The sequence below is a fragment of the Dreissena polymorpha genome, chromosome 14, assembly GCF_020536995.1.
Source record: "Dreissena polymorpha isolate Duluth1 chromosome 14, UMN_Dpol_1.0, whole genome shotgun sequence".
Taxonomy (NCBI): Eukaryota; Metazoa; Mollusca; class Bivalvia; order Myida; family Dreissenidae; genus Dreissena; species Dreissena polymorpha.
In genome coordinates, this window is record NC_068368.1 from 28,099,730 (window position 1) to 28,116,728 (window position 16,999).

At 35.9% G+C, this 16,999-nt stretch overlaps 2 protein-coding genes across 2 annotated transcripts in view; both read right to left on the minus strand.

Annotated features, from left to right (window-relative positions):
• Positions 1-308, minus strand: part of LOC127856977 (SUN domain-containing ossification factor-like) — a 148,767-nt gene extending 148,459 nt beyond the window's left edge. Inside the window, exon 1 of the mRNA XM_052393198.1 lies at positions 179-308. Coding sequence (XP_052249158.1) covers positions 179-207 — 29 coding nt within the window. The 5' untranslated portion in view covers positions 208-308. The remainder of the gene's footprint in view (positions 1-178) is intronic.
• Positions 309-9,443: 9,135 nt separating this feature from the next.
• LOC127856976 (uncharacterized) overlaps positions 9,444-16,999 on the minus strand; it is a 16,041-nt gene continuing 8,485 nt past the window's right edge. Inside the window, exons 7-18 of the mRNA XM_052393193.1 lie at positions 16,871-16,997; positions 15,462-16,626; positions 15,095-15,332; positions 13,997-14,998; positions 12,405-13,756; positions 12,087-12,269; positions 11,448-11,958; positions 11,058-11,177; positions 10,770-10,881; positions 10,213-10,320; positions 9,744-9,900; positions 9,444-9,591 (exon numbers count right to left, since the gene is read on the minus strand). Of these exons, the coding sequence (XP_052249153.1) occupies positions 9,879-9,900; positions 10,213-10,320; positions 10,770-10,881; positions 11,058-11,177; positions 11,448-11,958; positions 12,087-12,269; positions 12,405-13,756; positions 13,997-14,998; positions 15,095-15,332; positions 15,462-16,626; positions 16,871-16,997 (4,940 nt within the window). The 3' untranslated portion in view covers positions 9,444-9,591; positions 9,744-9,878. The remainder of the gene's footprint in view (positions 9,592-9,743; positions 9,901-10,212; positions 10,321-10,769; positions 10,882-11,057; positions 11,178-11,447; positions 11,959-12,086; positions 12,270-12,404; positions 13,757-13,996; positions 14,999-15,094; positions 15,333-15,461; positions 16,627-16,870; positions 16,998-16,999) is intronic.

Consider the following 16,999-nt stretch of genomic DNA (forward strand, 5'->3'; position numbering starts at 1 on the left):
AAATGTTTTTGAACTTTTACTTTCTATTATTGTCTAATAGATAAAAACTTAAGTAACGAACATTAAACAATAATAATAATGAAAATAAAAATGACCATCCCAAATTTTGAATAGAACACACTCAAACGACTTAGATTTAAAACTAAAAGTCTGTCTGAAATGGTTTAACCATACTTACACTCTCTTGCGCCATTTAAAAAGATTCATTTTGTACAATGAATTTTGAATATTTCATTCTAATAGAGTAGTAAAATTTTGCAATCCATGTCATTTCTGCCACTGAAACTTGACGTAAACCTTCTTAATGAAGAGCTATTTTGCGGTTACACTCAACTAATAGCAGTTGGGTAAAAATCCGTACGATGTAGCAATCTCCACACAAAGTTGTCGTTCCTTGCTCTCACATACAATGCTCTGACATCTGGTTCCAGTCAAATCTCTGCACGGAGGTTGACGATATAGACGTTAATATAGTTTGGTGAAATAATGGCCCAAAGTTGTTTGTTGTCGGTGTTTGAACCTGAACTTCTGATAACTTGAGAACTTGCCGAAATATGCGATAATATGTTATTAGTTTGTATGTTCGCTTTGAACAGGAAAAAGTAGAATTATCTTTGAGATGCCACACAAATAGAGTCGCCGATCTGTGATATACATGATTCACATATCCCTTAATATAACCTCGGTCAGCACCTGAACCGTAAAAGTCGCGACCGGGGCGAGAGTCACCCGCAGAAGATTTTCTTGAAGTCTGCTCCGAAGAATCGCTGAGAGGAATGGTAATTCTCCGTAGGTGGATAATGGTTTCACTACATCGTCTGAGAAGTGTCGGATAGGGGAACTTCTGCGAGCGGCTCTTCTAATTCCGATAGTAACGTCATCACTCGAGCTGGGCGTCCTCTCCCGCTGACTTTGCTGACTCCCAAAACTTGCAAGGATCGCCAAGCGGAATGGTAATTGCCCGTAGGTGGATAATGGTTTCACTACATCACCGGAATAGGGACGGGAGCAGCGGGGCATCTGAGGTGGCAGCTTAAAGAACGAACGGGGCGGACCTGTGCAGTGATGCAGACCAGAACCTTATACAAATAAATAAAGTGTCCCAGGACGGCGGTACTCAGTACGCTCAACGTGCGGGGGAAACCGTTTCGGAGTCCGGTTCACGGCTGGTGACTTCAAGAGCAACCATAAAAGCGGCACAGCGCGCAAGGAGCGGAAAGAGATGTCTTGGTAGATTGTCAGCACACTCTATCTATCTATCTATCTATATATACTGCCAAGCGCCCTTTAGAGCATTATAGGCAGAGGGACATTATCGAGTCCGTTTCCTGGGAAGAACCAGTACTAGGTGTCTATGGAGGAGATAATGAGAATGCTCCCCGAGTGGGGAGCGAACCCACGAACTCCCGATCGCTAGGCGGACACCTCATCCACTACACCACCACTCTTGGCGGAGTAACCTTGTCATTTTGAGGGCAAACATACATACATTGTCTTTAAAGTGTCTACCAGTGCACATGAAGGTCTTATTGACCACCGTGCACTGGTCTTTTTGGATACAAATTATTTATTTGGCAAATACTCGGGCAGCCGGAGTAAATTTGACATACTTTGGCTAAAATTAATGTTTCCCCCTGAAAGGTCAAAGTACGTGGCTGTTTGGCACATAAAGTAGTTGTGAAGACTCAGCGATGACATGTAAATTAACTCTGACATTCGCATACCCCTTAATATATCATTTTATTTAATAGAGATAAAAGCAAACAAATAAGCCTCATAATATTAGACATAATTGTGATGCTTAACGGACCTACGGAGCTCTGAGCAAGGGAATGCGTGGACAATTTCGTTTATATGCTCTGACAATACGGTCGACATAGTGTAATGTGGTGAGTCGTTAAATTTTGTATCTGAGCAGTTTTATGTGACGTCTCAGCAAACATGCGCATTTTGGCTGTTTCTGGGCATATCCACTAGCGGCAAAAATTTAGAAATATGGGACCTATATCTGTCGCATGAGATTGCCCATATTAGGGTGCCAGATAGGTCCCATATTGCAGCTCTATTATAAAAAGGGATTAACATGTTTTTATTTTGCAAAAAAACGTATTTTCGCGTTAGTGTGTGACAACAATGTTCTAATCACATATTTTATCTTAAAGCGGTAATACAGAGTGCAAGATCACGTGACTTTGTGAGTTAAACATTAATGGATGTAAACACAGCGGTAAGTGGTGCTTTTTTCAAATATCTTTTTAAATCAAGTTTTCATAAGAATTACCACTAGTGCATAAAAGGCAGATTTGTATTACACGGTTAAGCTTCACGCAACGTGAAATTTTGTCACCTATTTCAGACGTATTCTGGGATTTATTATTATACCTTAAGATATCGGCACAAACTTCAAGAAAAAAATGTCTTTTATGCACTTAAGATTTTTGAAAATGTATTTCAATAACTTAAGATATTTTCAAAAATAACGTTCTTAACGGTGTGTTTACATTCTTTCCAGCCCGCGTGTAAACCCCTGAAAACCCCGTTGATCCTGCACCCTGAATACATATAAGCGTATAAATTATAACCGAAATTATACCAATGGGCTCATCGGGTCCCGCAATTTCTCCGAACAGGTTTGCGAAATTTAAATGAAAAACTGTCAGCAGCAACCAAAATGAAGACAACAAATGGTAAATATTTGCAAATTTACATGTATATATACATTTTATAACGATTATATATTGCGATATATCAACAATATAAATGCTTTCACATGTGTACAGAAGACTCGCATATTTTATATTATCAATTGTAACGTATGTACACTATATTTGTTTTCAATATGTGTCCATTTTGAGACTCTATCTTGGAAAAGTTTGCATTTGTTTTTAATTTTCCCTGAAACAAAACAAAACAATCATTGCATTCACTCTTTCATATTAAAGCTCATCGTGATTCATATCATAAGACCATCATACATGCGTGAAAAAATATTAATTAAGATTATAATACAGAATGCGAGGGGTGTTGCGAAGATCATGTGAAAACATGTTAAAAATGTATCCCCGTCGGCGGGAGGCAGTCGAACGTCAAAGTCATGGCAAAAGGGGTAATAGCACCAGCCAGCATGAACCATTATCTGACTTGCTCGTCGTGAAATATGTTGCTGTTGTTGTTATTGTTGTTTTCAAAAGTAAAACTGGCGAATGACTCAATACAAAATGAGCATTAGCAGCAATATATATATATATATATATATATATATATATATATATATATATATATATATATATATATATATATATATATATATATATATATATATATATATAATTTTATATCATTATGAAGTTAACAATGTTTAACAATGCTAAATATAATAAATATAACAAATACATTTAAACCTGTTCTTTTAAAACGTATGGTTACACTTTAAATTAAAATTAAAAAGAACTTATTTTGTGATATTTTATATACTGCGGGTAATTTTAAACAGCGATATAAACACTAGTTCACTTAGTGTTCACACAAAATAAAAATATCAATTGACAATGCAAAGAAACACATCGCGACAGGTTACACCACCACTCTATCTGTTTACCTAATATACAAAAATTATTTGACGTTGAAAAAAAACGTCACGACAAGCTTATACAGTATTATGAACTTATTTACACAAGATTATACAGTATTATGAATTAAAAATGAAAAAAAAACAAGAAACAACACACAACACGAATAGAACACTTATGCAATGCTTGACGGGTTCTAAGGAAAGCAGGTGGAGTTTGTTACGTCCCAAGGAAAGATAGCAAGTTTGACTGGTTGTTAAAATCCGTCTTATTTTCCATCGTAGTTAAATAAACATAAAAAGTCCGAATGTTTTACATATTCATAGTGTCTCATAAATTTACAATCGAAACAGTTCTAAATATTGTGTTTATTTGTCGGACACGAGGAATATTACCGGACCTCAGCCAATTTTATCGGAAATGTCCGAGGTCCGACCTCTTTGCTTGGGTTGACAAATATGTTGACATTGCCGCACGTCTGTTTTGTTTGCGTTTTAATTGATATTAAGAAGTTTACATTTTATCAGGGATAGACAAATTATACAGACAAAATCGAAATTTTGCAATCGCATTTAAAAAACTATTTTTATCATTTACGAATGCCTTGCTACCAGAGCTTTACTTATGCACGAATGTTGATATAATATTAACAATTGTGTCTAGGTCAGTTATTCATACCTTCGTTTCCATAGAATATAGCGTATTTGTTCACAAACGTAAAGCACATTATTAATTAAATAAAATAGTTAACTTTTGTCTAAAAAATGATAGAAACTAATATTTATTGTCAAGTATATGAAGCAAAATCAGTCTTGATAAACATGCATGTCATGTTAGAAAAGATACACACCACAAGGTATAAATTAAAAATAACACGCAATATACCGGTAAACATTGTAAATTAAACAACAGGAGCATCACACACTAAAATAATCATATCTTTTATGTTTTGTCTTATCAAACTTAGATAGATACACCACGATATAAAAAAATATACATAAATTAAGCTTACATGTATAGAATGTTAACAAAAATAATAAAAGGACTGTAAATGATCTCATCATCCTCTTTTAATAAAATGTAACTAATGCTTCCAATACTTAAACGAAGAATTTGCGTATGCAAATGAGTTCTCTTCTTGCGTAATCTTGAGATTGTATACGATGGAATACTTGTTTCAATCCAATTTGAAGCTATTTTGATATGTCCCAAACTTCCCAGTCGGTTCCCTACGGATGATTGTAATGAATAGTTCAGTGGGGTTCAAGTTTAACAAGGAGGATTTCGGTTTAGCAAACTGGAGAAGCGTCTCTTTCAAATCAAATAAGTCGATGACATCGTTGTATCCAGAACGTGTGCCAGCACTGACATCATATGTAGTCGAAGGCGATATTAAAAAGTGCTGTTCAAAAACTTCACTCCAGTCTAATTTGATGACGTCATCGCGAATAACAATAAGAGCTGCATTGCCTGAAAGAAACAATGCACAATAGTAATTTATAACCATATTCTTGTTATATAATATATTACTTAATTCGAATATTGTCATCCAATGTGTTGGCAAATATCATTATGTATTACTTCAAATGAAAGTTTGAATGCGTTAACACTTGCATCCATCTCAATTTAAAAGGCAAACAAAATAAAGTATAAAAATGCATTACCCGTAAGCTTCGGTACCGATCCTTTGCCGTATGCAAATGCCTGAATTGCGTCGCTCGTAAAGCCGGCCATATTGGTAGCCCTGATCTGAACTGCGTAAATTGTTTCTGATGTCAGGCGTACAAGAGGGACGTCGACGAATGTGTAATTGCCACAATAAGTCCAATTAACTATAACACCATCTGCTACCATAACACGGTATTCGTAGTTTCGCAGACCTGCAGCATCCGTGATTCCAGCCCATTCGAATTTTAAAGTTGTCAAATTACCCTGAACGAAGATCTGGTCATTGAAAGCAAAACTTCCATTATTAGCGATGATATGAAACTTGTCAGGGAGGCCGGACATAGGAAATCGTACGTATGCATCAGAAATAAGCTTAACTTCCGCCATAGCAATATCGGGCTTCTCGTAAGCTGCTACGAGAGCTGATGACGCTGCCACTGCTGCAAGTTCTACTTTGTTTAAACATTTCAAAAGGCCATATACAACTTGACCGTGGACAAGTCCAGTTAAGTAAACAATAGACATATTATCGTTTGCAAGAGTATATGGCATTATGTTGGGGAACCCATCTGGACTGCTACCTGGAAATAACAATTTAAGTTAAACAAAACTACTGTTTTAACTTCAAATACATTTAATAATTTGAAAGTTTATGTTACTTTGTTGAACAATCAGCGTTTATCTGAAACTTTAAATAAAACCTACTTGCTCACGCTTTTTTATTTTTACACTTTTAAATTATCATTCATAAGTTTCAATTCGTATGCTTTGCCGAGAGCATACCTATACCAATAGAGCATTGTTTGACTTCAGATTCATTGTCGGTCACGTTCCAATGTCCAGTAATTGTGCTTGTGATTGTTGTTGTTTTCCACTTCATATTAAAACGGGTTACTATATCGAAACGTATGTTTGATATTTTGGGTGGAGTGATATCAGCAACAACGGGAATCGAATAAAATACCGACTTATACCCAGCATAATTTTCTACAATAGCCGTCACGTGAATTGGTGTGCCATGTTCAACTTGAAGATCCAATACTGCGTCATTTATGCAATGTGCAACATTCAATGATCGCAATTGAAACGATCCGGGTGAAGTTCCAGCCCCGAGTGTAATCTATAATGAATATTAACACTAAATATAAATCATTTTGTAAATGTATGACATAAGATTAATGGTATGATGGTTCACGACTAAAAGTATTTTCGACACTGTATGCAGTTTACGAAACATTTCTTTAGAAGTTCATGTCTTAAATGTGTAGATATATTCATAAAGTGAACATCAATCTCCACCAACAGGCGAAACTCATAATAAAAAGATGTTATAATTACTTTACCCTTTTAATTCCACTTTCTGGATCAAACACGTTAACGGATACAATAAAAGTCGATTTGCTAACTTGCGAAACTATAACCACTCCATCTCTTGTCTCTGTGATATCCATGCATTCAAATAAGCCCACAGAAATATTTGTCTGGATGTGTTTGACATCAAATTCTAGATAGAATATGTCTTTCAAATCCCCCGGTAATGTAAATTCATATTTGAATGCCGAGGTTCCATTATGATTTCTCATCAGAGCCAATGGACTATTTAGCCGCCCAATCCGAATGCTTACATCTGTATTGACATTGGATAAGACACCTATGATAGTATAGGGAACGTTTTTTGTAAATAAAGAACTAAATTCCGTCACTGTATATGTCGAAATGCTTAATTCTTTGTCATAACTCAGGTGGTGCCGTGCGCATGTATATCCAGTTGGCGGTGATAAATCTATAAGCTTCGGAGTACTGTGTATTATCTTGCTAAAATGACCAGCTGCGTCCTCAGCCTTTACGAGCCCTATGTACTTATGTCCATGCATAAGAGATGCATTCTTAAAGGTGTGCATTGTTTTTAATGCAACGTAAACAAAGTTGACAGGTGTTTGCATGGTCTCGACGTCAATGAGTGCGACATGGAATGATTTTACTCCTGACGAGTGGTCAATGAATCCGTGCCAAGATATATTGAATGTTTCGCTGGCCGTTTGGCCACGTTCATCAACGTGATGCTTGGTGTTGAACACAATCCCTTCAACAGGGTTATCAGTGTCGATAACGAAGCCGTCAGAATGAGCAGTTCTTCTGCGATGTATAGAATTTATTGCAGTGACCGTGATATAGTATCGCGTTCCGGGATCCAGTTCCAAGTCCTTAAAAGTTTTATTTGTGTTTAGTCCTACGTATGTGTTGTTGTACACATCACTTCCTGAAAATAAATAAAACGTTAGCATTTAAATACATATCAAAAGTAATATTGATGCTACAAAATATGTAACTTCATATATACAGTCAGTTAAATTCAATTACTACAAAATAATGTTTATAAAATATTACCATTTATAACGGTACCAAGCGACACATAATATCCGGTAATCGCCCCCTGCTGTTCCAGAAAAACACCATCCCAGCATGCCGTAATGGTATTTGTCCAATCTATAAAGTCCAAGTCTTTTGCACAATCGTGTGTCGAATCTTTCACGAAATAGCGTTGTCTTACTGAAGGCGGTGTGTGGTCAACAATTATCGGGTCGGATGAATAAATCATGTACCTGTCACTCCCATACCATACCTTTACATACGCTTTGTAATGTTCGCCGTGACCGAGAGTTTTCCCATTCTGAAGGCAGTACACACCTTTTGTATTTAAATTGACATCTAACCATGGCTCTTCTAGCTTCAAATCAAATATGCCGTATCCAATTGCAGAATCTGTTACACCAACAGACCACTCAAATCGCTCTATTAAAGTCCCTTGCTTTACGTCTGTAAGGTTCCATTGCACAGCTAAGCAGGCTCCTGAATCGATTATTCCATTTTCACTTATGAATGAAACGTGGATATTCGTGTCAGATGTAGAGTTAGAGGCACATTTATTGGCTACATAATCTGTGCATGGCTTATTAAAGATCCCACACGTACACGTTGAGTCGCAATAATGGATATCGCACGAATGCTTCTCAATGCTCAAAAAACCAAACTGGTCAGAAATGTTATCAGTCTGAGTGTCAGATTGGGCGACAACGGTAAGCTTAGCTACAGAACTGTTCAGACCAGCGAAGTTCTGAGCCCATATTGTCAGGATTAGTTTATCATTAGGGACGATGTATTGGTTACTTAAGAAATTCACAGAAAAAGGTTCCTGCAAATTATTTGCTCGAAATGATAGCACACCGTTTGTAAGTTCTTGGCCAGGAAATGAACGACTTGCGGTGATATAATAATTATCAATACCAGATTCTTGATCTAAGAAGCCATACCATGACAATGTGACATTTGATAAAGCGCCACCAGATGCTCCAATGTTGTTCCAATTCAACGGAGGAAGAAAACCACCAGTATGCGGAGGGGTAGAATCTATCAACACGTCAGAAGAGTTTGCAGATGTACATAGTCCTGCAGCATTACAACACGTTACTACAACCCAGTATCGGTCACCATTGTGTAGCCAATTGTTATTTTCCAACGTTATTGCAAAGGAATTATCTTGACCTAGAATAATGTTTTCTAAAGGTGTATGGCCCTCGTGGTGTGTTTTCAAGGTCAGAATATGTTGAACGATTGAGCTTTCCCTGTCTTCAAATTTCCAAGCAACATGAAGTTTTGATCTATCAAAACTGATTGCTGACGTAAACCTATGTTTCGTCGTATTGTCTTGCAGAAAATACGGGGCCATTATAACAAGAGGCTTGGTTGTATCAATAATAACATAATCAGACGATCGATTGGCGCATAATCCGACCTTATTAAAAGCTATCACGGATGCGTACAGCTTGCGATTGATCGGTAAGTCTATCCCCGTTTTGATGATGTTGGAATGAAGCAGAGAGTTAAAATAGGGAACAAGGTCACATAATCCAGTACCGGTACCAAGACAAACTTCGAAGTGATGAATACCAGATTGGGGATCTTCAAATCCTGCCCAATAAATGTGGGCATTAGTGCTGTAATAGAAAATTCATTCATATAAAGCGCTTTTTAAAACAATACAGTCTTAATACATTCAGTTTGAAAACATTATAATAATAATAAAAACATACGACTCGGATAGTGTTATGTGTCAACATAGAAATGAGCAATTAAATGAATTAAATAAACTAAATGATACATATCACTTGCCTTAGCGACTGAAAATTCATATGATTTTCAATCGATCCAACTCTAACAACGCCGGTAATAGGTGGTGAGTTATCAAGCAGTATTCCATCGGACGCTTTTGATATGCAGAGTCCAGCCTTATTACAAACCGTCAAAGAACAGAAATACATTTGACCAGCGCTAAAGGACGAATTCCAGTTGTGGTCTGTAGAGAAGATTGTTAAACATGTAACTACAATGAAATAGATTTTATAATCTGAACAATGATGATTTGATGTAGAACAAATACTCATTTTCTGTTATCTAATGTACTTTGGAAGGCCATATATTTAGTGAGTATAAAATAGATAATAATACCGTTTTGCAGACCGACATGCAACATCGGTTCAACGTCATCGTCTCCAGGATTTGTACCCAGACCAACCATGAAGTGACTTATGCCCGATTGAATGTCGATAAATCCCGTCCAATGACAAATGATCTGGTGCATATTTATTTGGAAGTCGACATCATTCTGAAAAAAATATATAACCCACAGCGTATGTTTAATTTAAGCCACCGTGAAACGCCAAAATATTGTATTAACAAACATTGATTGAGCTCAATAGTTGTTCCCTCTAATCTATATTGACGTTTATAAGTAATTATTTGTCCTTGAAAGGAAACCGCATATTTAGTACTGACATTTTGAACAGACAAGTATCGTGTTAGGTGCTACTATTATATTAAAAATGCAATTAGTATAGACCGTTGAGTGATACATATAAATGCCGAATAGGTTTGCCATGATACGACTGTATGTTAATTTGACGCTTTGTGAACATACTGATTGATTCCAGTGGCCATCAAAAATTTGGCCGCCTTCGGGTGGCGTTTGATCCACGATGAAAGACGCAACTGCAGCTTCAGATAGTAACCCGGCCCTATTGACAGCCTTTAACAAACATATTGACATTACATTAACTAAGAAAGTGTGCTCAAATCGCCATCTTCAGTGTTTACCAGGTCAAAATAAATAGTGTGATGCGAAAGGAAAGTTAATAGATTATTAATATAATATGTTTGAATTATTATTGTTAATATTATTTCGCCAACAGTAGATACAGCAACACTCTGCGTCCTAAATACCGTAAATGTTAGAATAGCATGTTTAGATTATAATGTTGCAAAACAACACTTGCTTTAGCAAAAAGAAAGTAATGGTGACCATCAATGAAGAGATCAGTTCCGTCAATGTTAACAAAATCGTTTTGATACACGATATGTTGTGCAATATCTACAACGTCAGGTTTGGAACCGATGCTGAACTCAAAGTTTTTAATGCCGCTTTGATTATCTTGAAATCCACGAACACTCGCAGCAAACCTTTCGGAGGCTACATACACAACAGGTCTGTCATCTCGTTCTATAACGACCTTTCCTACGGAAGGCGGTGATCTATCAATTATAAACTCTTCAGACGTTGATGAAGACGATAGTCCGGAATAATCATACGCTGCAATGACACAATAATAAATGCAAATACTGTAGGTACAATTTATATACATAAGCTTACGTTAAACACAGAAACCAAAATATGATATTTAAAATAGTGTGCCGATTTACCGATTTCATATTTCACAATGGTAATTAGGAAATACAAACAAATACATGGACAACATCATAATGCACCTGTAATTGAAATATACAATTTCATTCCATCTAGACACTGGTCCGTCAATTTGTACGTCAGTTTTTCATTATGTCTTATGTCTCTAAGAGGCTGTATGTCACCAATGCCTTTTCTAGAACCTACAAAAAGCAACAACATTATTTGTTTTTACCATAAGTGTTTTGCAAATAACGGAAACTGTTTATTGACCGTTTCAATGCGGATTTAACAACAATAACCATTTAATGTTCATGTGGATTATGTGTACATCCTGAATTGCACGCTTGCCTCGTGGATGGTCTTGGAATCTTTGTCTACTTAAAATATTTTTGATAAGAAATATCTATTCCCATATTCTACATGATACAACGTGTTGTTAGATATCAAACATGTTGATTAAAAAAACTTACCAACTTGATAAGCATAGAACCGAATATCGGATGGGTAACCAACAAGTCTTGCATCTATATTGTCATGGAAGCCATTCCAAGAAATGTCTACTTCGTTTTCAATAATGTATTCATTGGAACTTGTGATATGTACAAATCCTTCGGAGGGAGGAATCGTGTCTATAACAAATCCGTTGCTACATGCGCTTAGTGGCTGCAAATATTCTACAGAATATTCGAACGTAATGTTTATAGCATCCGCTTCTGCACAAATAAAGTAAAACATGTTTTTCCAAATTACATCGTTGCTAAACAGAACATAGTTTTTCTTATTTGTCTCTGTGCTAACGCACGATATATCACTTTCACATTCAGATTTAGGCATTCGCCTTTCTTTCATAAGATACCATTGTATTAACCTTGCATTGCCGTAAGAGATGGCGCCAACAATTGTTGAATTAGTATGAACAAATGTTACTTCCTGATCATGAAGGTAGGAAAACTGACTTCCGAGATTCTGGCTTTCGAGCAACTGAAAAAGATTAAATAAGTTGGACATTGTATTGATGGTGCAGAAAACGGTAGGTACGGATTGTATAGATTTTTAAAAATACGTATGATTTTATTTTTAATATATCGGCAAAACATAACTGTTAATACCTTTTCAATTATTTTCCATGAATCCTTTGTATTGTCAAAATCATAGACAACATTGTTGATAAGTTTTGATCTATGTGAAATCAATTTGGATACACTGACCATTCTACCAATGTTGGAATATGCTCTGACGCAGAAAAATAATGACGTGAATTTATTGACTGGCAACGCCACTGTCTCGTTAATCTGCAAAATACAAAACACATTTATTCATATTTATTCATATTTAGCGACGGCGGGTGGTTGTTAACTGAATAATACATTTCGTTTTTGTGTTTGATACTGTTTGATACTGTTGAAAATCACATTTGAAATACTTACACTTATGGTAACTAAATTGTGTTCATCGGAAAAAACAGACGTCAAGTTCGTGATGTGTTTGAAACATTCAGTGTCATCGCTGATAAACCACGTGTAAAGAGCGACTCCACTTCTTGCCGTAAACGGTTTCCATCTTGAAGTAAGGCTATATCCTTTCATTTGTGTGTATTCGCTTATGTATGCTTCATCAATTTCTCCAACCGGATTGTCGAAGTCGACTTCAACTGATTTAGATTTTATAGTGCTCGAGCATCGGTGTGGATTGCAAATCCGGATGGCTGATCTATACTGATAATTTGGTTTTAAGTTATCAACAACTGTGTTATTCAACGTTTTAAATGAGTGTGCACGTTCAATGCAACTAAAGTTATACATGTCATAACATGGTCGCTCCAAGACAGAATATTGCACATATCCTTCAATATGTGTTATCATATCTTGAAGATCATATCGAAGACAAATACGGTTACCTCCATTGATATAGCTGTTATTTAAATTCGGTTCGAAGCCCAGAACAGACACTGGTGATGCATGAACAATTGTCAAGCACGGTTTGTCCACAAACGTTACAAAGGACACATGTGTGCCATTGTTAAATCTCTCTATAATTTGTATCTTTCCTTCCACGATAAATGCAGTTGATGGTATAACTGTGTTTTGAACATGAAATGTATAAGAACTTCCAACAGAAACTGTAGAAACGAGACAGATTTTAGTTTGGCCGTCCATAAAGTGTGTAGCGTAATTTAATGAACGACATGGGCTATTGCTAAGTCTATGTTCAATGTTATATCTTTTTAATGAATAGTCAATGATCAGTACTCCATTTGAACTAGATGTGATTGTTCCTCCGCTACAAGACGCTTTCACGAGAAAATAGTACAAAGTATCAGAACATATTTTTTCTGAAGTAATACACGCAAAGGATGTATTTGAACTTGCAACGAAACCAATAATATCCGCAGTGGTGTTTTTAGATCTAACACCAATTTCGTAAGATATGTTTTCGTGATGATGGAAGCCATGCCAACGTGCGCACAATGTTTGCCTTGTAAAATGGATAAATACGTCTTCATTTATTAAATCATCGATGAAGTCCGGATCGATGTCGACTACTAGACCTCTTCCCGGCGGATACATGGATGGTAGCTGAAACATCCGCGTTTGTAGTTCTTTGAAATGACCGACAATATTGTACAGGTAAACATTCGCATAAAAGAACGAACCTTGCTCTGTGTCACCTCTTTGCAATTTTCTAAGTGGGTATGAGAAACAGAAATTCCCGTAGATGCATTTATTTGAACTAGCGAACTCCCATTCCAACAGAGGCGTCAACAAGACGTCGCCATGTCCTTAAACATAATTAAAAATATCAATTCAAAAATATCAAACTATTTTGCATAGACAAACATTTTTGGATCACCCCAATATCTTACTCTTTAAAGATGAAAGTCTGTTTGTATAATCTGGTTTACGATCTCTAATATATGTTGCAAGATATATATATATATATATATATATATATATATATATATATATATATATATATATATATATATATATATATATATATATATATATATTGTACTTACCAAACTGGAAAAAAATGGTCTGAATGGGCGATCTTTGCTCATCGTCATAAAATGTATCTTTTGACCACAAAATATAGATAAAATCGTCAATTATTTCCACAGATGGAATTGTGTTGTATTCAGGTGGGGTCATATCAATTAAATATGGTCCGATAGTAGTAGTACTTTGCAAATTAGCTTTATTCACAGCTTTAAGCATGATATAAAATGGTTCATTACACCCAACTCCTGCATGATGAAAGGAAAAATATTTATTTCTGTGAGTTGGTTGATAATCTATGAGGGTGGGATCGGATGGAACATCATTTCCATAGCGGGCTATTCCAATATAAAAATCAGATATTTGTGATTCAGCATCCTCCATTTCCCAATCAATATGGATTTGATCAGTTGGTATAAATGCAAATTCGTCCGGGTTGTATAGTGTAATTTGTTCCAAAATAAATTCAGAAATCGCATCATCATTCTCCATTGTCTTTGTAGGAAGTGATGCAATCATTTGATTGACGTCCTTAGGATATGATACCGATTGATTATTTCGCAAGCAAGCTTGGTGAATATCATTATCATTAACTGTCATCGGAACTTTTTCCATGTTTGATGTTAGGAAAAATGAAGTCGTCCCATTACAAAATAATGTTTCACGCCATTTTGAATTTTTCACGCGGATATTTTTTACTTGCGGTGGTGTCATATCTCTAGTTATTCCATCGGAGCAAACCGCTTTTGAAGGTTCCATTGCATTGTTGTATGCTACAACAGTGGTGAAAACTTTCCCTGAATAATTATAAATCATAACTACTGACTGTTCCGTTGAAGGTAGTTCTTTGTATTGCAAAATAACATCTTGGTGTCGCGTTTCAATATCATCTGTTGCAAGGCATGATTTTGCAATTGCAACACGATACATCTTTATGCCACTCTCGTGGTCAATAAAGCCATACCAATGTACGATGAAGCTACTTTTACTGGTGTAGTCAATATCATTTCCATCTACTGATCCTGTAACACACCAATCAACCATTAATCTATGTAAAATAATACGGATATATAAAAAAATACCATTATCAGCAATAACATTCATTTATTAGAATTTACCTTCCAATGCAACCCCAGGTTCAGGCGGCGAGTCGTCAACTAATATGTCAATGCGTTCTGTAGTTGACATTCCCGCGTTATTAGTTGCCGTCAAAGTGACGTAATAGTTACGATTGTGATTACCCATATGGGTACCAAGTGATTGAAGTTTATTCAGGTCAACAGTGTACTTGAAGTGTTCGCATTTACCAATCATTGGACAATAACACGTGTCTACCCCAGATTGGCACGAATAACTCTGAAAAATATGTCTTCTAAATCAGGTATTGATTTTAAGAAATAGTGAATCAATAATACTTTATGTGTGTTTCAAATGTAAATATAGCAGATGAACATTCAACTAAGTAGATTTAATAAAGGCCTTTACCTCGTTAAGATGTTTTGCACCGATAGTGCCATTTCCTATGTTTTCTCCAGTGTCGCTTTTACTTATCATCCATTTCACATTCCTGATTCCACTGTGTGAATCGTAAGTTTCAAAATTCAAAATCATCCGTGAAAGATCGGTGGTATTGTGGACAAATAGTTGCGTTACTCCGTTTTTGAAGAGATTGATATTCACAATTATAGGTGCGGTCCTGTCTATAAATAATGTCCTGTTACTTCCTAGCCTATTATTTGCAATGTCCAAAGCCTCAATTTGTATATAAAATGTATCGCCATCTTCCATGTCCAATGCTCTACAAAACTGCTGCTTTTGAAATTCTGGAACCACATCTGATCCAGTGATATTTAAATGAAACTTCCTGTACCGTGTCCAATGAAAAACAAACCCTACAATTCCGTCGATGTTAGGTGTACCACTTACTGGCACAACTCCTGTATTCTGCTCATAAATACTGGTAGCTGAAATTAAATGATGTGGTTGAATTGGGTTAAGTACTTTGTTTTCCTGATAAAATTTGTTGTAGAAGTAATCTTTCCAGTCCAGACACACGTCGTTGTGATGGTTTTGCCACGCGTAAGGTTCAGTATTCGATGCGCTGGTAATTTTCAACAAATTCTCGTAGGATGTCTTTAAGGAAGAGTAGTTGTCAAACAACACAAATCTTCTTGCATGTTGTACATTATTTGCAAAGTCCTTTGTTTCTAATGTTATACAGTACAATTTCGGTTTTTCGGATGTTATGTTTAGATTTACAGAATATTCTGTATTGTTTACTTTCTTACTCAAAACAATAGAACTTAGTGTGCCGTTCGGTGGGACGACCTCATTAACATACACTTCAAAGGATTCAATTCCAGAGGCTTGGGTTTGATTTCCTCCACTTGGGAAAGGATCTGTCCACCCATAAAAGGATACTTTTATAAGTGGATTTTTCGTTATTCTCTCTGCAAGCTGCAATGGTTCTATATTACATGTCATATTCTCTGCACAGTGACTAGGTTTGTCATCATCGTATTTGTAACATATACGCTTTGAAGAAGTTCTTTTCAAGTAAGGTATTGCTTCGCCAATAACGTGCGGTTCTGTGAACTGATTTTTGCTTTTGAGGTATCCGCCACTGATTGCTTCGTAGACAAAACACAACCTATCAAAAGCAAAAATACATCAGCTATTTTACTGTTTTTCTGCTGGGGGAAAAACACAACATTTTGTGCGTGTTTCATGATTTAAAATAAGAAACCTGAGAAAAATGTTAGGGATTAAACATGAAAATTGATATGTTATTAAGTACATCATCTTTTTTACGTGTACTGCAATTATTCAGCATAAAAAAGAACAAACAATATTACTAGAACTATCTACGTTCAATGTTTAATTAATATACTTACATTTGTCCATTACGTAACGTGATTTGGGGGATGGATATGGTATTGCTCTTCGTGAACAATTCCTTGACATTCTGACTTTGATTGTAGTCTATTAGCATGTTTTCGCTATGTATTGTGGTTTCAGAACCT